General features: G+C 47.0%; 1 protein-coding gene across 1 annotated transcript in view; it reads right to left on the reverse strand.

Moving 5' to 3' along the window:
• Positions 1–25594, reverse strand: part of myo10 (myosin X) — a 445108-nt gene that overhangs the window by 290393 nt on the left and 129121 nt on the right. The window contains exon 4 of the mRNA XM_070880183.1: positions 18911–19007. Within this exon, the coding sequence (XP_070736284.1) occupies positions 18911–19007 (97 nt within the window). The remainder of the gene's footprint in view (positions 1–18910; positions 19008–25594) is intronic.

Below are 25594 nucleotides of genomic sequence, written 5' to 3' on the forward strand. Positions count from 1 at the left end.
TTTGATGCATCTGTGGTCAGCACTGCACATGTCCCTATGCTAGCCTGAAAAGAGCTGGAAGCTGATAATTGTTTACTGGGATGAACTGGATGACCACTGACAGCACTATCTGGATTACAGACGTCATCTAGGGCTTTACCTGTAGGAGACAGTAGACATCCAACTATTTGTCTTACTGGTCCCACCGAAGTGCTATCTGAGCATGCTAAGCACGAGTCCTGCTGATGGTGCATCCTCAGAATGAATCAGTTCCTCTGTCTTAATGCAAGGAGTATCTGCAATAAGGTGGATGAATTAACTGTGCAAATAGATGTTAACAAATATGATGTGATTGGGATTACGGAGACGTGGCTCCAGGATGATCAGGGCTGGGAACTCAACATCCAGGGGTATTCAACATTCAGGAAGGATAGAATAAAAGGAAAAGGAGGTGGGGTAGCATTGCTGGTTAAGGAGGAGATTAAGGCAATAGTTAGGAAGGACATTAGCTTGGATGATGTGGAATCTATATGGGTAGAGCTGCAGAACACCAAAGGGCAAAAAACGTTAGTGGGAGTTGTGTACAGACCTCCAAACAGTAGTAGTGATGTTGGGGAGGGCATCAAACAGGAAATTAGGGGTGCGTGCAATAAAGGTGCAGCAGTTATAATGGGTGATTTTAATATGCACATAGATTGGGCTAACCAAACTGGAAGCAATACGGTGGAGGAGGATTTTCTGGAGTGCATAAAGGATGGTTTTTTAGACCAATATGTCGAGGAACCAACTAGGGGGGAGGCCATCTTAGACTGGGTGTTGTGTAATGAGAGAGGATTAATTAGCAATCTCGTTGTGCGAGGCCCCTTGGGGAAGAGTGACCATAATATGGTGGAATTCTGCATTGGGATGGAGAATGAAACAGTTAATTCAGAGACCATGGTCCAGAACTTAAAGGCGGCTAACTTTGAAGGTATGAGGCGTGAATTGGCTGGGATGGATTGGCGAATGATACTTAAGGGGTTGACTGTGGATGGGCAATGGCAGACATTTAGAGACCGCATGGATGAACTACAACAATTGTACATTCCTGTCTGGCATAAAAATAAAAAAGGGAAGGTGGCTCAACCGTGGCTATCAAGGGAAATCAGGGATAGTATTAAAGCCAAGGAAGTGGCATACAAATTGGCCAGAAATAGTAGCGAACCCGGGGACTGGGAGAAATTTAGAACTCAGCAGAGGAGGACAAAGGGTTCGATTAGGGCAGGGAAAATGGAGTATGAGAAGAAGCTTGCAGGGAACATTAAGACGGATTGCAAAAGTTTCTATAGATATGTAAAGAGAAAAAGGTTAGTAAAGACAAACGTAGGTCCTCTGCAGTCAGAATCAGGGGAAGTCATAACTGGGAACAAAGAAATGACGGACCAATTGAACAAGTACTTTGGTTCGGTATTCACGAAGGAGGACACGAACAACCTTCCGGTTATAAAAGGGGTCGGGGGGTCTAGTAAGGAGGAGGAACTGAGGGAAATCCTTATTAGCCGGGAAATTGTGTTGGGGAAATTGATGGGATTGAAGGCCGATAAATCCCCAGGGCCTGATGGACTGCATCCCAGAGTACTTAAGGAGGTGGCCTTGGAAATAGTGGATGCGTTGACAGTCATTTTCCAACATTCCATTGACTCTGGATCAGTTCCTATGGAGTGGAGGGTAGCCAATGTAACCTCACTTTTTAAAAAAGGAGGGAGAGAGAAAACAGGGAATTATAGACCGGTCAGCCTGACATCGGTAGTGGGTAAAATGATGGAATCAATTATTAAGGATGTCATAGCAGTGCATTTGGAAAGAGGTGACATGATAGGTCCAAGTCAGCATGGATTTGTGAAAGGGAAATCATGCTTGACAAATCTTCTGGAATTTTTTGAGGATGTTTCCAGTAGAGTGGATAAGGGAGAACCAGTTGATGTGGTATATTTGGACTTTCAGAAGGCGTTCGACAAGGTCCCACACAAGAGATTGATGTGCAAAGTTAGAGCACATGGGATTGGGGGTAGTGTACTGACATGGATTGAGAACTGGTTGTCAGACAGGAAGCAAAGAGTAGGAGTAAATGGGTACTTTTCAGAAAGGCAGGCAGTGACTAGTGAGGTACCGCAAGGTTCTGTGTTGGGGCCACAGCTGTTTACACTGTACATTAATGATTTAGATGAGGGGATTAAATGTAGTATCTCCAAATTTGCGGATGACACTAAGTTGGGTGGCAGTGTGAGCTGCGAGGAGGATGCTGTGAGGCTGCAGAGCGACTTGGATAGGTTAGGTGAGTGGGCAAATGCATGGCAGATGAAGTATAATGTGGATAAATGTGAGGTTATCCACTTTGGTGGTAAAAACAGAGAGACAGACTATTATCTGAATGGTGACAGATTAGGAAAAGGGGAGGTGCAAAGAGACCTGGGTGTCATGGTACATCAGTCATTGAAGGTTGGCATGCAGGTGCAGCAGGCGGTTAAGAAAGCAAATGGCATGTTGGCCTTCATAGCAAGGGGATTTGAGTACAGGGGCAGGGAGGTGTTGCTACAGTTGTACACGGCATTGGTGAGGCCACACCTGGAGTATTGTGTACAGTTTTGGTCTCCTAACCTGAGGAAGGACATTCTTGCTATTGAGGGAGTGCAGCGAAGGTTCACCAGACTGATTCCCGGAATGGCGGGACTGACCTATCAAGAAAGACTGGATCAACTGGGCTTGTATTCACTGGAGTTCAGAAGAATGAGAGGGGACCTCATAGAAACATATAAAATTCTGACGGGGTTAGACAGGTTAGATGCAGGAAGAATGTTCCCAATGTTGGGGAAGTCCAGAACCAGAGGTCACAGTCTAAGGATAAGGGGTAAGCCATTTAGGACTGAGATGCGGAGGAACTTCTTCACCCAGAGAGTGGTGAACCTGTGGAATTCTCTACCACAGAAAGTTGTTGAGGCCAATTCACTAAATATATTCAAAAAGGAGTTAGATGAGGTCCTTACTACTAGGGGGATCAAGGGGTATGGCGAGAAATCAGGAATGGGGTACTGAAGTTGAATGTTCAGCCATGAACTCATTGAATGGCAGTGCAGGCTAGAAGGGCCGAATGGCCTACTCCTGCACCTATTTTCTATGTTTCTATGTTTCTATGAATTGTTATCCACGACGTACTGCTGATGCATACATGAAGGCCATGGTAAAGATAAAAGATATGAATTAATCCTGACAAGGTAAGAATGTTGCAACTTATCAATGTGATCATATTTCACAGGCTGTTGAAATCAAATCACCATGGCTGAGTGCAGTATGACATGTGGGTCGCTGATACTTAATTGTGTCACTAGGTAGCTGGGAGATCCCCATCTCAGAGGGCCAGTGACGCCAAAACTCCACTGATCTCCAGCGCTGCCTCCTCCAGCTGCGAGATCTGTGACAGCCCACCATCGCCTCATGTTCTGTGCTCTCTTCTCCTGCAATGAGTTAAAGAGCAGACCCATGAGTGAGTGTAATGACATGTGTTCATCCAACAGATGCAGTGCATTTGGTGAGGGTGACTATCGGGGAAAGGCATGAAATTGCATAAGGATCAGGGTGCGTATCAATGGTGGATGGATAGATGGGGATGGGAGAAGTGCATCGAAATGATGCATGTAAGGTAAGTGGGTGTGAGGGGTGATGTGATGGAGTAGGCTTCACAAGCCAGTGACGGGCTAGGTGATGCGCTCAGCAAGACGTAGATGAATCTGCAACTATACTCACCTTTCCTGACTTGGTTAAGGTCATTAAAGCGCTTCCTGTACTGAATGCAGTAGTATGGCACAATGCTCTTGCTGATGACCTCCTGGGCCACCTACAGCAGGTTGTGTCAGCAGCAGGTTTCTTTCTCCCGTTGCTGAAGAAGAGTATCTCTCTCCAGTTCCTCACAGTCTCCAGCAATGCATCAAGTGAAGTCATTAAAGCAGGGCACAGCTTCTAATCATTCCTGGTTCCAATGTGAAAGTTCTTTGTTTGTTGCTTCTAACTCCAAGCTCCTGCAAATTCCATCTTTGGATTGGCCCTTTAAATACTGGAGTTGAAGTTGCATCATGCGAGTCCTCATCACGCCCGCTACCATGCAATCCACGCCAAACCCAGATAAAATAATGAGGTGGCTGCATTAAAATGCCTCAGACAGATGTGCTGAAATGTGTTCCACAATTATATATAATTATCAACCTTAAGCGAACTCCACCACCACCACCCCGCCCACTCCCTACCTGTCTCCAAGTTAATATCAGGGCCTATGATTCTATGCATTTGCTTACCTATCCTAATGTTGGCTTCTTCGGCTCGGGATCAATGTTTTGTCTGATTGCGCTTCAGTAACATCCTTGGGATGTTTTCCTATATTAAATAACTAATGGGAGATGACGACTCCATGAACACTCCCAACCATAACCAAAATGATGGCAGAGCCCAGCATACGACTGCAAAAGACAAATTTGAAGCGTCCACAAACATCTTCAGTTAGAAGTGTCAAGTGGATGATCCATATCGGCCTCCTCCTGAGGTCCCCACCATCACAGAAGCCAGTGTTCAGCCAATTTGATTCTCTCCACATGATAGCAAGAAACGGCAGTGTGCACTGGATACAGTGAAGGCTATGGGCCCCAACAACATACCAACTGTGGTCTGAAGACTTGTGCTCCAGGACTAGCCACACCTCTAGCCAAGCTATTCCAGTACAGCTACAATATTGGTATCTACCTTACAATGTGGAACATTGCCCAGGTAAGTCCTGTCCACAAAAAGCAGGATTAATCCAATCTAGCCAATTACTCCCCCATCAATCTATTCTCAATCATCAGCAAATCGATGAAAGGTGTCTTTGACAGTGCTATCAAGGGCACTTACTCATCAGTGCTCAGTTTGGATTCTGTTAGGACCACTCAACACCAGACCTCATTACAGCCATGGTTCAAACATGGACAAAAGAGCTGAATTCCAGAGGTGAGGTGAGAGTGACTGTCAAATGCCGTCTTGATGTCAAGGGCAGAGTGTGGCATCAAGGAGCCCTAGTAAAATTGAAGTCAATGGGAATCAGAGGGAAAACTCTCCACTCACTGGAGTCATACCTAGCACAAAGGAAGATGGTGTGGTTGTTGCAGGCCAATCAGCTCAGCCTCAGGACATCGCTGCAGGTGTTCCTCACCTCGGGGCAGTGTCCTAGGCCTAGCCATTTCAGTTGTTTCATCAATGACTCATCGCTAGAGATTGCAGTGTCCAGTTCCATTCGCAACTCCTCAAATAATGAAGCAGTCCGTATCTGCATGCAGCAAGATGTGTTTGATCACAACTTAGCTGCAACATCCAGAGAATGCAATGCATGTAGAATGTGAAAAGTTTGGAATATGGTTCATCCTCCTAACTGTTCCACAATTATATTGAATTATTAACTTTAAGTGAGCTAACATTAGTGCAGGGAAGCCTCTGCTGCTAATGTTAACATTCACAAGTGCATTTGTTTTGCTGGCACCTCTCCATCCCAACATGTGCCGAACATTAAAAACAGTGGCTTAAATTTCTTCTGGTTGGCACCTGCAGCAAATTCAAAACAAAGTAATGCTAGACATCAATATGAACACAGGCAAACAAAATATTTTCCTGTTTGTTTATAACAATTCCCATCACTACCATGGTTCATTAAAAAATAGAAAGACAGGCAGTGATCATGGGTTTTAAATATCAACATTGTATACAGGTACCACAGTAAATTCTGTCCATTCATAAACAAGTGTTGCCTAATGAAAAGGTTGGTTTAGCTGTCACTCAGAGGCAACAGATCGCACTCCAGTAAAAACTGCTATGTTGGATTCGTAAACACTATGCAAGCTTTATCATCAGGGACAAATGACGGTACTTTACAAAAAGACAGTTTTAATTTATGTGCCGTGTTGTCCAATATGTTAGCCACTAGTCACCATGGTGAATGAAAAATGAACAGGCACCGTTTGTGGGCAATGATCACAATACTCATCATATTCGCACGACTCATAATTGTGCACTTGAATCTTTTTATGCATTTGTCGGTAAAATGGCAAGACACAGAGCATGCAAGTGTTCAGCTAGCCCCATGTAAAGCTGAAATGTTTACAGATTTTTTTTTAAAACAATAAATAAGATCAGTAATTTTAAAAATCTATCTCCGTGGTTTTCAAATTTGGTCCAGAAAGAAAAATTGGCTTTTGAAGTATTTCCACCCTCAGTGCAGCAGAGCAACCATTTTCATCCAAAGATGTCAGCGCACACACATTTCAACTCTCAGCAGATTAAAATCAGTTTCCTTTGTAAAAAATAATGTATTAGTTGTCTACAAGTTGTTGCCAAGATCAAAGTAGCAATGGATGCTATCCAACCCTTTTTTCATGTTCCACCTTGCTGATTCCCCACATTCCCTTTCGTGCCTCTTAAAGTAATTTTTAAAAAGGGAGTCGGACAGGTACTTGAGGATGAGGAACTTACAGGGTTACAGACAAAAAGCGTTATAATACTTAAACGACCAACCTGCTTCCCGGATTGGTCGCCTGCTCCTCATCACGTCTCAATTAAAACCGGAATGGGCGGGTTCGGTTCCTGTTCCAGATGTTTGCATTTTACCCTCTGACACAATCTCAACCCATCCGTTTTTGGGAGTTAAGATTCAGCCCATTGTTGCAGAAAACTATACTTAATACACGCAAGAAATTTGCTACCTTTCTTACATGAACTAGCCTGCTTATCCCAATCTATATTAAGGTTTTAAAATCCCCCATTAAAACCACTCTGCCTTTGCTACATTCTGGTCTAATCTCTGCATTTATACATTCTGCCCATCACACAGCTACTACCAGGGGGCCTATACACAACTCCCGCTACTCTTGAATCATTTGCTATTTCTTAATTCTACTCATTAGGTCTATCATGGGAGAGTCCGAGTTCGGCAGGTGGCAGAGCTCGGTGAGTTCGCGAGGCCACAGGAGGTTGGTGAGGTGAGTTGGTAAGTACCTCTCTTTTCTCTATTTCTTTTTAATTAGATTTTAAACTAGATAAGTCTAACTAGAGGGATGGCAGGGCAGCTCAGTCCCATGGAGTGCATATCCTAAAGGCATGTAGGAACTCTTGGACGCTTCGCGCAGCCTAGACAACCATGTGTGCAGGAGGTGTCTCCAGCTTCAACTGCTCGAGCTCTGCTTTTCGGAGCTGGAGCCGCAGGTGGAATCAATACGGTGCATCCGCGAGGATGAGAGCTACATAGATAGCACGTTTCAGGAGGTGGTCACCCCGCAGCTTAAAAGCATGCATGTAGAGGGGAAGTAGGTGACCACCAGACGTAGTAAGAATGCTTGGCAAGTAGTGCAGGTGTCCCCCCCGTGAGGCCATCTCGCTTTTAAACCGATATTCACTTTTAAGTTTCGGTAAGGACGATGGTGCCTCTGGGGAGTGCAGTCAGAGCCAATTCCAAGGCACCATGGGGGACTTAGCTGCACAGGGGGGAGGGATGAATAATAAAAGAGCTTTAGTGATAGGGGATTCTATAGTTAGAGGAATAGAGGTGTTCCTGCGGCCATAGATGTGACTCCCGAATGATTTTGTGCCTCCCTGGTGCCAGGGTCAAGGATGTCACAGAGCGGACGCAGGGCATTCTTGGGGGGGGTGGGGGAGGGTAAACAAGCTAGAGGTCATGGTCCATATTGGGACCAATGACATAGGTAAAATGGGGGATGAGGACCTACAGGCAGAATTCAGGGAGCTGGGAAGAAAATTAAAGGGTAGGACTTCAAAGGTGGTAATCTCCGGGTTATTACCGGTGACACGTGCTAATGAGTACAAGAATAGAAGGATAGAGAGGATGAACACATGGCTGGAAAATTGGTGCAAGAGGGAGGGCTTTAAAGTCTTGAGGCATTGGGACCGGTTCTGGGGGAGATGGGACCTGAACAAACCGGACGGGTTGCACCTCAACAGCGCCGAGACCAATATCCTTGCAGGGAGTTTTGTTTGTGCTGTTGGGGAGAGTTTAAACTAGCTTGGCAGGGGGATGGAAACCTGAGAACGAATTCAAGAGGGAAGGAAGTAAAGCAGAAATTGGATAGCAAGAATCTAGAAAGCGAATCTGTAAGATAGAGGAAACAAGGCTTAGTAAGTAGTAAGCAAGGAGGTCTTCCTTTGCTAAATGGTGTATACTTTAATGCAAGGAGTATAGCGAATAAGGCAGATGAGCTAAGAGCACAGGGAGACACTTGGGAGTATGACATTATAGCCATTACAAAAACATGGCTGAAAGAGAGGCAGGTTTGGCAGATCAATATTCCTAGTTATAGAATTTTTAGACAAGATAGAGAGGGGGTAAAAAGGGGATGGGGGGGGGGTGTCGCGGTATTGATTAAAGAAACTATTACAGCGGTGAGGAGGGATGATATGTTAGAGGGATCAAATGAGGCCATATGGGTCGAATTGAAAAATAAAAAAGGGACAATCACACTGCTGGGCATGTATTATAGACCCCCAAACAGTGGGAGGGAGATAGAGGAGCAAATATGTAGGCAAATTGTTGTGAAATCCAAAAACCATAGGGTAGTAATAGTAGGGGATTTTAACTATCCAAATATTGATTGGGACAAATATGGTGTGAAGGGTATAGAGGGTGCGGAATTCTTAAAAAAGTTCTCTTGAATGCATTTCATCAGTATGTAGCAAGCCCAACATGAGAGGGGGCGGTCTTGGATTTAGTTTTGGGGAATGAAGCTGGGCAGGTTGAAGGGGTATTAGTGGGAGAGCATTTGGGTGCCAGCGAACATAATTCAGTCAGATTCAAGTTGGTTATGGATAAGGACAAGGATAGGCCTGGAATAAAAGTCCCGAATTCGGGAAAAGCTAATTTTGCTAAGTTAAGGAGTGATTTGGCCACAGTGGACTGGAAACAGCTACTTGTGGGTAAATCAGTGTCGGAACAGTGGGAGGCATTTAAGGAGGAGATCCGGAAGGCGCAGGCCAAACATGTGCCCTTAAAGAAAAAGGCTGGGAATAATAATTCTAGAGCCCCCTAAATGTCTAGGGACTTACAGGGGAGGATAAAGAAAAAAAGGGAAGCTTATGTCATATACCAACAGCTAACTACTATAGAATCTTTAAAGGAATATAGAAAGTTAAGAGGCAAAATTAAAGGATATTAGGAAAGCTGAGAGAGCACGATAAATTCTTGGCTAGTAAAAGTAAGGAAAACCGTAAGATGCTCTATAAATATATTAAGAGTAAGAGGGTAACTAAAGAAAGGGTAGGGCCTATTAGAGACCATGAGGATAATCTTTGTGTGGAGGCGGAAGATGTTGGTAAGGTTCTTAACGAATACTTTGCATCTGTTTTCATAAAGGAAAGAGGCAATGCAGATACTGCTATCGAGGAGGAATGTGATATTCTGGATGAGAGAGAGAGATAGAGAGATAGAGAGATAGAGAGATAGAGAGATAGAGAGAGAGAGAGAGATAGAGAGAGAGAGAGAGAGAGAGAGAGAGAGAGAGAGATGGAGGAAATATCAAGGGTTTAGCAGCTTTGAAAGTAGATAAGTCCCCAGACCCGGATGAAATGCATCCCAGGCTGTTGAGTGAAGTAAAAGATGAAATAGCAGAGGCCTTGACCATCATTTTTCAGTCCTCTTTGGATTTGGGCATGGTGCCAGAGGATTGGAAGACTGTTCATGTAGTACCCTTGTTTAAGAAGGGAGAAAGAGATACATTGAGTAATTACAGGCCTGTCAGCCTAACCTCAGTGGTGGGGAAATTATTGGAAAAAATCCTGAAGACAGGATAAATCTACATTTGGAAAGGCAGGGATTAATTAGGGATAGTCAGCACGGATTTGTTAAGGGAAGATCGTGTTTGACTAACCTGATTGAATTTTTTGAGGAGGTAACCAAGAGCGTCGATGATGGTATTGTGTACGATGTAGTGTACATGGACTTCAGCAAAGCTTTTGATAAGGTCCCACATGGTAGACTGATCAAGGTGCTTAAAGCCCATGGGATCCAGGGAAAAGTGGCAAGTTGGAACCAAAATTGGCTTGGAGGTAGGAAGCAAAGGGTAATGGTTGATGGATATTTTTGTGACTGGAAGGATGTTTCCAGTGGGGTTCTGCAGGGCTCAGTGCTGGGTCCCTTGCTTTTTGTGGTATATATCAATGATTTACATTTGAATATAGAGAGTATGATTAAGAAGTTTGCAAACAACACTAAAATTGGCTGTGTGGTTGATAATGAAGAAGAAAGTCATGGGCTGCAGGAGGATATCAATCTACTGGTCAGGTGGGCAGAGCAGTGGCAAATGGAATTTAATTCAGAGAAGTGTGAAGTGATGCAACTCTGGGAGGGCTTATAAGGAAAGGGTACACATATTAAGCGGTAGGCCACTTAATAGTGTATATGAACAAAGGGACCTTGGAGTGCTTGTACACAGAACTCTTTTTGTTAAGAAATGTCTGAAATAGGATTCGAACCCCATCTCCAGAGGAGACAGTGACCTGAACACAGCACCTTAGACCGCTCGGCCATCCTGACCCTGAAAGTATCAGGGCAGGTGGATAAGGTGGTTAAGAAGGCATATGGAATGCTTGCCATTATTGGCCGAGGCATAGAATAAGAGCAAGGAGGTTATGCTTAAATTGTATAAAACTTTGGTTAGGCCAGAGCTGGAGTACTGCGTGTAGTTCTGGTCGTCGTATTATAGGAAGGACGTGATTGCAGAGGGTACAGAGGAGATGTTGCCTGGAAAGAAGAATCTTAGGTATGAGGATAGATTGGATCGGCTGGGTTTGTTCTCATTGGAACAGAGGAGGTTGAGAGGAGACCTCATTGAGGTGTACAAAATATTGAGGGGCCTGGTCATAGTGGATAGTAAACATAGAAACATAGAAAATAGGTGCAGGAGTAGGCCATTCAGCCCTTCGAGCCTGCACCACCATTCAATATGATCATGGCTGATCATGCAACTTCAGTACCCCATTCCTGCTTTCTCTCCATACCCCTTGTTCCCTTTAACTGTAACGGCCACATCTAGCTCCCTTTTGAATATATCGAACGAACTGCCCTCAACAATTTTCTGTGGCAGAGAATTCCACATGCTCATAACTCTGAGTGAGGAAGTTTCTCCGCATCTCGATCCTAAATGGCTTACCCCTTATACTTAGACTGTGTCCCCTGGTTCTGGACTTCCCCAACATTGGGAACATTCTTCCTGCATCTAACCTGTCCAATCCCATCAGAATTTTATATGTTTCTTTGAGATCCCCTCTCATTCTTCTAAATTCCATTGAATATAAGCCTAGCCGATCCAGTCTTCCTTCATATGTCAGTCCTGTCATCCCGGGAATCAGTCTGGTGAACCTTCGCTGCACTCCCTCAATAGCAAGAATGTCCTTCCTCAAATTAGGAGACCAAAACTGTACACAATATTCAAGGTGTGGCCTCACCAAGGCGTACAACTGTAATAAGACCTCCCTGCTCCTATCCTCAAATCCCCTCACTATGAAGGTCAACATGCCATTTGCCTTCTTCACCGTCTGCTGTATCTGTATGCCAACTTTCAATGGCTGATGTACCATGACACCCAGGTCTCATTGCACCTCCCCTTTTACTAATCTGTCACCATTCAGATAATAATCTGCCTTCCTATTACCAAAGTGGATAACCTCACATTTATCCACATTATATTGCATCTGCCATGCATTTGCCCACTCACCTAACCTGTCCAAGTCACCCTGCAGCCTCTTAGCATCCTTCTCACAGCTCACACTGCCACCCAGCTTAGTGTCATCTGCAAACTTGGAGATATTGCATTCAATTCCTTTGTCTAAATCATTAATGTATATTGTAAATAGCTGGGGTCCCAGCACTGAACCTTGCGGTACCCCACTAGTCACTGCCTGCCATTCTGAAAAGGACTCGTTTATTCCCACTCTTTGCTTCCCGTCTGCCAACTAGATCTCTATCCACGTCAATACATTACCCCCAATACCATGTGCTTTAATTTTGCACATTAATCTCTTATGTGAGACCTTGTCAAAAGCCTTGTGAAAGTCTAAACACACCACATCCACTGGCTCCCCCTTGTCCACTCTACTAGTTACATCCCCAAAAAATTCTAGAAGATTTGTCAAACATGATTTCCCTTTCATAATTCCATGCTGACTTGGACCGATCCTGTCGCTGCTTTCCAAATGCGCTGCTATTACATCTTTAATAGTTGATGCCAACATTTTCCCCACCACCGATGTTAGGCTGACTGGTCTATAATTCAGTTTTCTCTCTCCCTCCTTTTTTTAAAAAGTGGGGTTACATTAGCTACCCTTCAGTCCATAGGAACTGATCCAGAGTCTATAGAATGTTGGAAAATGACCAATGCATCCACTATTTCTATTGCCACTTCCTTAATGCAGACTATCAAGCCCTGGGGATTTATCGGCCTTCAATCCCATCAATTTTCCTAACACAATTTGCTGACTAATAAGGATTTCCTTTAGTTCCTCCTTCTTGTTAGACCCTTGATCCCCTAGTATTTCCGGAAGGTTATTTGTGTCTTCCTTAGTGAAGACAAAACCAAAGTATTTGTTCAATTGATCTGCCATTTCTTTGTTCCCCATTATAAATTCGCCTGATTCTGACTTTAAAGGGACCCACATTTGTCTTCACTAATCTTTTTCTCTTCACGTATCTGTAGAAGCTTTTGCAGTCAGTTTTTATGTTCCCTGCAAGCTTACTCTCATATTCTATTTTCCCCCTCCGAATTAAACCCTTTGTCCTCCTCTGCTGAATTCTAAATTTCTCCCAGTCCTCAGGTTTGTTGCTTTTTCTGGCCAATTTATATGCCTCTTCCTTGGATTTAACACTATCCCTAATTTTCCTTGTTAGCCACAGTCGAGCCACCTTCCCCATTTTACTTTTATGCCAGACAGGGAAGTACAATTATTGAAGTTCATCCATGAGATCTTTAAATGTCTGCCATTGCCTTTCCACTGTCAACCCTTTAAGTATCACTCGCCAGTCTATCCTAGCCAATTCACATCTCATACCGTCGAAGTTACCTTTCTAAGTTCACTACTCTAGTCTCTGAATTAACTGTGTCACTCTCCATCCTAATGAAGAATTCTACCATATTATAGCACTCTTCCCCAAGGGGCCTCTCACAACAAGATTGCTAATTAATCCTCTCTCATTACACAACGCCCAGTCTAGGATGGCCAGCCCTCTAGTTGGTTCATCCACATATTGGTGTAGAAATCCACCCTTATACACTCCAGGAAATTCTCCTCCACCGTATTGCTACCAGTTTGTTTAGCCCAATCTATATGTAGATTAAAGTCACCCATGATAACTGCTGTACTTTTATTGCACGCATCCCCCAGTTCCTGTTTGATGCCATCCCCAACCTCACTATGACTGGTGGTCTATACACAACTCCCACTAGCGTTTTCTGCCCTTTGGTGTTCTGCAGCTCTACCCATACAGGTTCCACCTCATCCACGTTAATGTCCTTCCTTACTATTGCGTTAATCTCCTCTTTAACCAGCAACGCTACCCCACCTCCTTTTAAGGGCCTATTTCCCTTGTTGGAGGGGTCTATTACGAGGGGCATAGTTTTAAGGTGGGTGGTGGAAGGTTTAGAGGGGATTTGGTGGGGGGGGGGGGGCTTCTTTATGCAAAGGATTGTGGGGATCTGGAAGAGTGGTGGATGCAGAAACCCTCATCACTTTTAAGAAATGGTTAGATGGGCACTTAAAGTGCAGTAACCTCTGCAGGGTACAGACCTAGAGCTGGTAATTGGGATTAGACTGGATGACCTTTTGTTGGCTAATGCAGTATTAATGGTAAATACGCAGGGAATTGAATACAGCCAGGGTGATCTCCTGGACTAGCTTCGATCGCCTGGATGGGTCGTAAAGAAATTTTCCCAGGTTTTTTTTCCTCCCTAAATTGGCCTGGGTTTTTGCCTTTCCCAGGAGATCACATGGCTCCGGTTGGGGTGGAGTGTAGAATGTTTCAGTATAAGGGGTGTCGCAGTTGTGGTGAGGCGGTCAGGTCAGGCTGGATTCTCTTTGCCTTTCCGTCATTGTTCATAGGTTTATATGTAACCTTCAGGGCTGCTGACCAAGGGCCATGCGGCTCTGTCAGCTGGCATGGACACGATGGGCCAAAATGACCTCCTTCTGCGCGTAAATTTCTACGTTTCTATGTACTATGTTTCTAATATCGCGTTATATCCTTCCATCATTGAAGTGATTTCATCCTTAATCACAAAGAATACGCCTCCTCCTGAATTGTGCGTGCTTTGGAAGATTATGGCTAAACTATCTGCAATTTCCTTTCAAACCCTTGGGTGGAAAACATCAGGTCCTGGAGATTTATCACAGTCTCTGCTGCAAGTCCTGCCCTGCCTCCAACACATTGGCTAACTAAGTGTCAATAGGTACTCTAAACTTAAAAGAGATGCACCACTCCAGCAAAATCCGGGCCAGTGTGCAGTAAGATACACAAATATCTGAAAACTATAAATTGCTAATAAGCTAGGATTACAATCACATTGGACTGCATAAAATAGTAGTGTTTGTGCTAAAATATTTGCAGGTGCTCTATATATATATGGCCTTGAGATAACATGGCAGTACCAAAAATTGCAAAACAACAGGAACTGATTACCATGCTTACCCAATCAAACCATTTCTCATCCTGTAATCTGTGCAGCTCAGACATAATGTGATTACTGCACAGACACGATAGCAATGAACATGGTTTTTATATGGTATGTTGAGATATATCTCTGAAAGAATGCCACATTAGTTTCAGAAATCCATACACTTTTTCAGAGAAGTAAAAAGTGCATCACTGGGAAAACGTATTAACTGTACAATATGCATTAGAGTTTAGACCAAGTGTTTTTTTTTTAAATTTTAAACATGAAAATTAAATAAAAGGCAATTATACGGTATTTGTGCATCAACTCGTCACAATTTGGCTAGCGGTCAATGAAAGGAGGCTGTGACTACATGTCAGGAAGGTATGGGGGTCCAGGAGGTAGTGGTGGAGGAGCCTTAGCCCTTGCTCTTGCTCCCTGGGCCCAAGTTGCCCCCCTGTAAAAACGGCGCACCTACGTGAGGTGCACCGACTTTCTAGACTAAAAAGGGCGTCAAAAAGTTACCTTCCAATTCTCCCCACTCCTAAGGTCGTCTTCAGCCTCGGCGTGGCACAACACATCCAGTGGGGGGGGGGGGGGCCTCTCAGTGCCGGGACCTCTGCACACGCGTGCTAGAGTGTGCGCGCATGTGCAGTAGCTCCTCGCAGCCCGAATCACTGCGACGCTCTGTAGGCTGTGTGGGAGGGGCCTGAAGCACGCCGTCCCTAGCCCTGGCCGAATGGGCTCCCTCATCGGCGGCCTGCTGTGTTCCCTAAGGTAGGTCTTCTATTTTTTGTGTGTTATTTATTGATTGATTGATTGATTGCTTATTACTTTAGTCTTGGTGCTTTAGGTGCAGGGTTCCTTCTATTTTCCGATTTGTTCATTAATTGCTGATTACTTTTTGTGCTTTGTTTAGTGCTTTGTATGTCTTGGTGCTAGGTGCAGGTCCTCTCGGCTTCCTTGTATTTTTTATTTGTTATTGAATGCTTGTTTTTGTGCTTTGTTTGGAGCTTGAAATGTATTTCTGCTTTTTTAATGTTGTTGTGAAGGTGTTTAGAGCATTGCAAGGTCCTCTCACTTGCCGCCCCGCCCCCCCCCCCCCCCCTCACCCATCTCTTGCGGGGGGAGTAAAAAGAAACATTGCAGTAGTAGAGGACAGTATCATAAAGGGGGATAGATACAGTTCTCTGCAGCCATGAGCGTTGAGTCCTGAAGGCTGTGTTGTCTATGCGGTGCCAGGGTTAAGGACATCTCCTCAGGGCTGGAGAGGAACTTGGGAGTGGGAGGGAGTAGATCCAGTTTTCATGGTCCATGTGGGTACCAACGACAGATAGGACAGACGAGAAGGTTCTGCTAAGGGATTATGAGCAACTAGGGGCCAAATTAGAAAGCAGAACCACAAAGGTAATAATCTCTGGATTCATCATCATAGGCAGTCCCTCGGACTTGCTTCCACTCTTAGCATGAGTCCTTAGGTGGCTGAACAGACCAATACGAGAACCACAGTCCCTGTCACAGGTGGGACAGATAGTCGTTGAGGAAAAGGGTGGGTGGGACTGGTTTGCTGCACGCTCTTTCCGCTGCATTTCTGCATGCTCTCGGCAATGAGACTAGAGGTGCTCAGCACCCTCCCGGATGCACTTCCTCCACTTAGGGCAGCCTTTGGCTAGGGATTCCAGGTGTCAGTGGGGATGTTGCACTTTTTCAGGGAGGCTTTGAGGTTGTCCCTGTAATGTTTCCTCTGCCCACTTTTGGCTCGTTTGCCGTGAAGGAGTTCCGAGTAGAGCGGTTGCTTTGGGAGTCTCGTGTCTGGCATGCGAACTATGTGACCTGCCCAGCGGAGCTGATCAAGTGTAGTCAGTGCTTCAATTCTGGGGATGTTGGCCTGGTCGAGGATGCTAATGTTGGTGCATCTGTCCTCCCAGGGATTTTTTTGTAGGAACCTGCAGAGGCATCGTTGCTGGTATTTGTCCAGTGACTTGAGGTGTCTACTGTACATGGTCTATGTCTGAACCATACAGGAGGGAGAGTATTACTGCAGCCCATGAGCTTGGTGGCAGTTTTGAGGGCCTGGTCTTCAAACACTCTTTTCCTCAGGTGGCTAAAGGCTGCACTGGAGGCAGTGCTGAATCTCGTCATCAATGTCTGCTCTTGTTGATAAGAGGTATGGGAAATGGTCCACGTTGTCCAGGGCCGTGCCATGGATCTTGATGACTAGGGGGGCAGTGCTGTGCGGCGAGGACAGGCTGATGGAGGACCTTTGTCTTACGGATGTTTAGCCCAAGGCCCATACTTTCGTACGCCTCAGTAAATACGTCGACCATGTCCTGGAGTTCAACCTCGGTATGTGCGCAGACGCAGGCGTCATCCGCGTACTATAGCTCGACGACAGAGGTTGGGCTAGTCTTGGACCTGGCCTGGAGACGGTGAAGGTTGAACAGGTTCCCACTGGTTCTGTAGTTTAGTTGCACTCCAGCGGGGAGCTTGTTGACTGAGGTGGAGCATAGCAGCGAGAAAGATTGAGAAGAAGGTTGGGGCAATGACAGCCCTGTTTGACCCCGTTCCGGGTGTGGATTGGATCTGTAGTGGATTGTTGGTAAGGATCACTGCCTGCATGTTGTCGTGGAGCAGGCAGAGGATGGTGACGAACCTTTGGGGGCATCCGAAACGGAGGAGGACGCTCCATAGACCCTCGCGGTTGACAGTGTCAAAGGCCTTTGTAAGGTCGAAGGAGACCATGTATAAGGGCTGGTGCTGTTCCCTGCAGTTGTTGCACTGCAAAAATCATGTCCGTTGTGACCCTAGGGGACGAAATCCACACTGTGACTCCTCAGCCACAGGGAGAAGATAGTTGAGGAGGACTCTAGCGATGAATAATACCCGAGCCACGATCAAATTTACATAGATTAAATAAGATCAGAGAGCTAAACTCGTGGCTCAAAGATTGGTGTTGGAGAAATAGGTTTTGGTTCTTGGGGCACTGGCAGCAGTACTGGGCTCAGAGAGAGCTGTCCCGTCGGGACAGACTCTATTTGGAACGTGCTGGGGCTAGGGTCCTGGCGAACCGAATAACTAAGGCTGCTGAGAGCTTTAAACAAATTAGTGGGGGGGCAGGGGGAGGGTTCAGGTGAGCAGAAACATAAAAGCTCAAAGAACAAGGTGAAGGCAATAGAGCAGGGTAGCATTGGGGGAAATTAAAACCAGAGCATGACAGGAAGGGACAGAATCTATAAACACAAGAGTGTATCAGAAACTGGGGCCACAGCAGGAGAAAGTGGTAAGAAAACACATTTAAAAGCTCTTTATCTGAATGCACACAGCACTCGTAACAAATCTGATGAGCTGTCGGCACAAATAGTTACAAATGGGTATGATCTGGTAGCCATAACAGAGACATGGTTGCAAGGTGATCAAGACTGGGAAATAAACATTCAGGGGTACTTGACAATTTAGAAGGACAGACAGAAAGTAAAAGGAGGTGGGGTAGCTCGGTTGATAAAGGATGGAATCACTGCAATAGTGAGAAAAGATATTGGCTCAAATGATAAGGATGTTGAAACAGTTTGGGTGGAGATTGAGGAAAAATAAGGGGAAAAAGACACTGGCGGCCATCGTCTATAGGCCCCCTAACAGTAGCAACTCTGTTGGTTGGAGTATAAACCAAGAAATAGTGGGGGCTTGTAAAAAGGGAACAGCAATAATCACTGGTGATTTTAACCTCCATATTGATTGGACAAATCAAATTGGTCAGGATAGCCTTGAGGAAGAGTTCATAGAGTGCATAAGGGACGGGTTCCTTGAGCAGTATGTAACGGAACCAACCAGGGGGCAGGCTTCCTTAATAATGGACTCGAGCAGTTTTGCAATGACAGTTGTTAGGCTAACTGGTCTATTGTTTCCTGCTTTTTGTCTGTCTGCTGGAAAAGGACAAGGAGCAATCTAGAATAAAAATACTTAATTGGAGGATAACCAATTTCAGTGGGTTCAGAATAGATCTGGTTCATGTAAACTGGAATCAAAGAATGGCAGGCAAAACTGTAATTGAACAATGAGCTGCCTTTAAAGAGGAGATGGTTCAGGCATAGTTGAGGTACATTCCCACAAGGGTGAAAGGTAGGGCAACCAAAGCCAGAATTCCCTGGGTGACAAGAGATAGAGAGTACGATGAAGCAGAAAAAGGGGATGTATGACAGATGTCAGGTTGAGAATACAAGTGAGAACCAAATCTTTACCCGGCAGGAAATTCTGGCACCTTCCCGCCAATGAATACAAAGGCAAGGAAATAATTATCATTAAGCAACATCTTGTAGAAATTAAAGAAAAGTTGTACTTGCAAAGAAAGACGAAAAAAAATTGGGGGTGATTTTCCATTGGATTAGAGAAGGAAAAGGGAGATCTAATCCAGAGTTTTTTAAATTATGAAAGATTTAAAAGGACAAATAATGGAAAATTTGGTCCCACTAGGTGCTGAATTTGTAACAAGAGGACATGAAGTCAGGGTTATCACAAAGAGTAAAGGGGGAAGATGAAATAAATGTTTTAGCGTTATTCAAATATGGAATGCTTTATTACAAGTGACTACTGTGGTAGAGATGATACAATGACGTGGGAATTGTTTAAGTATTTGTAAATCAAGTGTTCCTGAGGAAAGAGCAGAGAACTTGAACTCAAGTAACTTCTATCTAATTGAAGAGTTCCAGGTGATGCAGTCATTATGGGCTAATGGCTATTTTTTATGCTGTAATTTGCATGCAATCTGAACTGGATTAGCGTATCTTTAGCTTGTGTATTCCTTTAATCCCGCCAAAGGTGGACTGAGGTAACTTTAGGAGAGTTCTTGTTTGGTAAATCATATAGAAAAAAAAAAGAGTGTACTGAGTTGACTATCATTGTCAGATCAGTTTCTATTCAAATACTATTCCAAAAATAAAGAAAATATATATCATAGAATGGTTTCTATGATAGGAGGGCATTTGGCCCGTCGTGTATGTGCCGGCTCTCTGCAAGAGCACTTCAGCTAGTCCCCCTTACACATCCTTTCCCTGCAGCCCTTCAAATTTTTTTCCTTCAGGTACTTTTCCAATTTCCTTTTAAAAGCCACAATTGAATCTGCCTCCACCACCCTTTCAGTGAATTCCAGATCCCAACTATTCTCTGCGTAAAAAGGTTTTTCCTCATGTCTCCTTTGGTTCTTTTGCCAATCGCCTTAAATCTGTATCCTCTGCTTCTTGACCCTATTGCCAATGACAACAGTTTTTCTCTATCTACTCTGTCTGGACCCCTCATGATTTTGAAAACCTCTATCAAATCGCCTCTCAACCTCCTTGCTTTGAGAATAACCCCAGCTTCTCCAGTCTATCCATGCAACTGAAATCCCTCATCCATGGAACCATTCTCGTGAATCTTTTCTGCACCCTCTCGAAGATCTTCAGATCCTTCCGACCGTGTGACGCCCAGAATTGGACACAATACTCCAGTTGAGGCCAAACCAGTGTTTTATAAGGGTTCATCATAACTTCCTTGCTTTTGAACTCTGCACTTCTATTTATGAAGTCCAGGATCCCGTAAGCTTTTTTAACCACTTTCTTGACTTGCCCTGCCACCTTTAACGATTTGTGCACATGTACCCCCTTTAGGATTGTACCCTTTAGTTTATATTACCTCTCCTCGTTCTTCCTACCAAAATGTATCACTTCACACTTTTCTGTTAAATTTCATCGGCCACATGTCAGACCATTACGCCAGCCTGTCTATGTCCTCTTGAAGTCTATCACTATCCCCCTCACTGTTCACTATACTTCCAAGTTTTGTCATCTGCAAATTTTGAAATTGTGCCCTGTACACCCAAATTTTGAAATTGTGCTTTGTACACCCAAGTCCAAGTCATCAATATATTTCAAGGAAAGCAATGGTCCTAGTACTGAACCCTGGGGAACACTACAGTATAGCTTCCTCCAGCCCAAAAAATAATTGTTCACCACTACACTTAGCCAATTTCGTATCCATGCTGCCACTGTTAGCATTTGTTCCATGGGCTTCAACTTTGCTGGCAAGCAAATTTTAACAAATGCCTTTTGGAAGTCCATGTACATCACATAAACCGCATTGTTAAACAAGCATGATTTGCCTTTTTAAAAAAAATTATTCCTTCATGGGATGTGGGCGTCGCTGGCAAGGACAGCATTTATTGTCCATTCCTAATTGCCACTGAGAAGGTGATGGTGAGTCACCATCTTCAACCGCTGCAGTCCATGTGGTGAAGGTTCTCCCAGTGCTGTTAGGGAGGGAGTTCCAGGATTTTGACCAGCGACAATGAAGAAATGCCGATATACTTCCATGTCAGGGTGATTGTTTAACTTGGAGGGGAACTTGCAGGTGACGGTGTTCCCATGAGCCAGCTGCCCTTGTTCTTCTAGGTGGTGGAGCTCGCACGTTTTGGAGGTGATGCCGAAAATGCCTTAGTGAGTTGTTGCAGTGCATCTTTGTAAATGATACACATTGTAGCCAGGGTACGCCGGTGGTGGAGGGAATAAATGTTTAAGGTGGTGGATGGGGTGCCAATCAAGCGGGCTGCCCTGTCGATGGTGTCGAGCTTCTTGAGTGCTAATGGAGCTGTTGAATCCAAGCAAGTGGAGTGTGTTGTGTATCTGTAAAGCGTGCACTCCCATGTTCCGCCACCAGGGAGCGCATCCCCTGAAGTCCCAAGGGATCCCAGCATCCCTTGGGAGCACTGTATATAAGCCGGCCCCTAAGGCCTGTTCCTCACTCTGGAGTGTCTTAATAAAGACTGAGGTCACTGTTACTTTAACCTCCCGGTGTGCAGTCTCATCTGTGTTAGGAACACAATAACTGGCGACAAATATACGAATCCAATGCAAAGATTTGAATAACCCTGTGTATGTGCTAAACTATGGACATGGTCTCAAGTGGATCGCGGGCACGGTGATAGCTGAAGAAGGGAGTAGGGTGTTTGTAGTCAAATTAGACTTGGGACAAATTTGCAGAAAGCACCTGGACCAAACGAGGCTGCAGTTCACAGACTGCCCTGAACAACCCACAGCAGACACCACCTTTTGAGAGCCCACAACACACACCCAAAGAATCAACGACCCCACGCCGGACCAGGAAATCAAACCCATGATGCCCAACAGCCCAGCAAGACCAGGCTCACCCAGCAGCCCTGCAGGGCCAACAACACGCCAGCCCAGCGAGGGTACAGCCAACACACCAGAACAGACATTTGTACTGAGGCGGTCCACCTGGGAAAGAAAGGCTCCCGACCACCTCACCTTGTAAATAGTTTTCACTTTGACTTTGATGGGGGGGGGGGGGGGGGGGCGGGGGGAGTGATGTTGTGTATCTGTAAAGCATGCACTCTCATGTTCCACCACCAGGGAGCGCATCCCCTGAAGTCCCAAGGGATCCCAGCATCCCTTGGGAGCACTGTATTTTAGCCAGCCCCAAAGGCCTGTTACTCACTCTGGAGTGTCTTAATAAAGACTGAGGTCACTGTTACTTTAACCTCCCTGTGTGCAGTTTCATCTGTGTTAGGAACACAAAAGAGAGTATTTCATCACACTCCTGATTTGTGCTGTGCAGATGGTGGAAAGGCTTTGGGGAATCAGGTGGTGAGACAAGCCGCAGAATACCCAGCCTCTGACCCGCTCTTGTTGCCACAGTGTGTGTGTGGCTGGTCCAATTAAGTTTCTGGTCGATGATGACCCCCCAGGCTTTTAGTGGGGGACTCAGCAATGTCAAGGGGCCATGGTTAGGCTCTTAATAGCTTTAACATGCTGGCTTTCCTTAATTAATCCACGCTTGTCCAAGTGATTGCTAATTTTGTCCTGGGTTATCGTTTCTAAAAGCTTCCCCACCACCGAGGTTAAACTGACCGGCCTGTAGTTGGCGCATTTATCCTTGCACCCTTTTTTGAACAAAGGTGTAACATTTGCAATTCTCCAGTCTTCTGGCACCTCCCCCATCTCGAAGGAGGATTGGAAGATTATGGCCAGTACCTACGCTATTTCCATCTTTCCTTCCCTCCGCATGCTAGGATGCATCCCATCCGGTCCTGGTGATGTATCTACTTTAAAGTGCAGCCAGGCTTTCTAGTACCTTTTATCATCAATTTTTATCTCATCCAGTATCTAAACTACCTCTGCTTTCACTACTTTGGCAGCATCTTCTTCCTTGGGATAGACAGATGCAAAGTATTCATTTAGTACCTCAGCCATGCTCTCTGCCTCCTTGCGTAGGTCTCCTCTTTGGTCCCTGACCGGCCCCACCTCTCTTCTTGCTACCCATTTACTATTTATATACCTGTAGAAGACTTTTGGATTCCCTTTTATGTTAGCTGCCAGTCTATGCTCATAATCTCTCTTTGCCCCTCTTATTTCCTTCTTCACTTCCTCTCTGAACTTTCTATTTATGGATAAAGATCTACGGCAATGCAGTGCCCACCAACTGATCCCACAAACCTCGGTCACACAGGAAGAGGCCAGTGGGAACATATCTACAACCAAGGAATGGTGTATTACTTCACCTCCCCTTCCAGCAGTCCCGTCTGAAACAGGCATAAACCTACTTTACCATTCAAATCGAAATCTTACTCTGGTTGTAGGACCCTCTTTGCAGTTTTCAATACCAGTGGCAGACCAGGTGTCGTACACAACCCACCCACTGTAACTACCTGGCACATGCTCTGCCAACTGGTACTCGGCCTTGAGTGGTCTGATACGTGGTCCTTAACGAGACCATTGAAGGCCACTCAAAACAGCTGCTAAATATTTGTGTGTGCATCTTCCTGACCCAGTACCAGCCGTTCAGTCGGCATCCCTGGAGTGTCCACATCCCCCACCATCCCCAGCGCGAGCGAGAGAGAAAGGGAGAGCGCGCGCGCGCGCGCGCGAGCGAGAAAGGGAGAGCGCGCGCGCGAGAGAGAAAGGGAGAGCGCGCGCGCGAGCGAGAGAGAAAGGGAGAGCGCGCGCGCGAGCGAGAGAGAAAGGGAGAGCGCGCGCGCGAGCGAGAGAGAAAGGGAGAGCGCGCGCGCGAGCGAGAGAGAAAGGGAGAGCGCGCGCGCGAGCGAGAGAGAAAGGGAGAGCGCGCGCGCGAGCGAGAGAGAAAGGGAGAGCGCGCGCGCGAGCGAGAGAGAAAGGGAGAGCGCGCGCGCGAGCGAGAGAGAAAGGGAGAGCGCGCGCGCGAGCGAGAGAGAAAGGGAGAGCGCGCGCGCGAGCGAGAGAGAAAGGGAGAGCGCGCGCGCGAGCGAGAGAGAAAGGGAGAGCGCGCGCGCGAGCGAGAGAGAAAGGGAGAGCGCGCGCGCGAGCGAGAGAGAAAGGGAGAGCGCGCGCGCGAGCGAGAGAGAAAGGGAGAGCGCGCGCGCGAGCGAGAGAGAAAGGGAGAGCGCGCGCGCGAGCGAGAGAGAAAGGGAGAGCGCGCGCGCGAGCGAGAGAGAAAGGGAGAGCGCGCGCGCGAGCGAGAGAGAAAGGGAGAGCGCGCGCGCGAGCGAGAGAAAGGGAGAGCGCGCGCGCGAGCGAGAGAAAGGGAGAGCGCGCGCGCGAGCGAGAGAAAGGGAGAGCGCGCGCGCGAGCGAGAGAAAGGGAGAGCGCGCGCGCGAGCGAGAGAAAGGGAGAGCGCGCGCGCGAGCGAGAGAAAGGGAGAGCGCGCGCGCGAGCGAGAGAAAGGGAGAGCGCGCGCGAGCGAGAGAAAGGGAGAGCGCGCGCGAGCGAGAGAAAGGGAGAGCGCGCGCGAGCGAGAGAAAGGGAGAGCGCGCGCGCGAGAGAAAGGGAGAGCGCGCGCGCGAGCGAGAGAAAGGGAGAGCGCGCGCGAGCGAGAGAAAGGGAGAGCGCGCGCGAGCGAGAGAAAGGGAGAGCGCGCGCGAGCGAGAGAAAGGGAGAGCGCGCGCGAGCGAGAGAAAGGGAGAGCGCGCGCGAGCGAGAGAAAGGGAGAGCGCGCGCGAGCGAGAGAAAGGGAGAGCGCGCGCGAGCGAGAGAAAGGGAGAGCGCGCGCGAGCGAGAGAAAGGGAGAGCGCGCGCGAGCGAGAGAAAGGGAGAGCGCGCGCGAGCGAGAGAAAGGGAGAGCGCGCGCGAGCGAGAGAAAGGGAGAGCGCGCGCGAGCGAGAGAAAGGGAGAGCGCGCGCGAGCGAGAGAAAGGGAGAGCGCGCGCGAGCGAGAGAAAGGGAGAGCGCGCGCGAGCGAGAGAAAGGGAGAGCGCGCGCGAGCGAGAGAAAGGGAGAGCGCGCGCGAGCGAGAGAAAGGGAGAGCGCGCGCGAGCGAGAGAAAGGGAGAGCGCGCGCGAGCGAGAGAAAGGGAGAGCGCGCGCGAGCGAGAGAAAGGGAGAGCGCGCGCGAGCGAGAGAAAGGGAGAGCGCGCGCGAGCGAGAGAAAGGGAGAGCGCGCGCGAGCGAGAGAAAGGGAGAGCGCGCGCGAGCGAGAGAAAGGGAGAGCGCGCGCGAGCGAGAGAAAGGGAGAGCGCGCGCGAGCGAGAGAAAGGGAGAGCGCGCGCGAGCGAGAGAAAGGGAGCGCGCGCGAGCGAGAGAAAGGGAGAGCGCGCGCGAGCGAGAGAAAGGGAGAGCGCGCGCGAGCGAGAGAAAGGGAGAGCGCGCGCGCGAGCGAGAGAAAGGGAGAGCGCGCGCGAGCGAGAGAAAGGGAGAGCGCGCGCGAGCGAGAGAAAGGGAGAGCGCGCGCGAGCGAGAGAAAGGGAGAGCGCGCGCGAGCGAGAGAAAGGGAGAGCGCGCGCGAGCGAGAGAAAGGGAGAGCGCGCGCGAGCGAGAGAAAGGGAGAGCGCGCGCGAGCGAGAGAAAGGGAGAGCGCGCGCGAGCGAGAGAAAGGGAGAGCGCGCGCGAGCGAGAGAAAGGGAGAGCGCGCGCGAGCGAGAGAAAGGGAGAGCGCGCGCGAGCGAGAGAAAGGGAGAGCGCGCGCG

The sequence above is a fragment of the Pristiophorus japonicus genome, chromosome 5 (genome assembly GCF_044704955.1).
Source record: "Pristiophorus japonicus isolate sPriJap1 chromosome 5, sPriJap1.hap1, whole genome shotgun sequence".
In the NCBI taxonomy this organism is placed as follows: Eukaryota; Metazoa; Chordata; class Chondrichthyes; family Pristiophoridae; genus Pristiophorus; species Pristiophorus japonicus.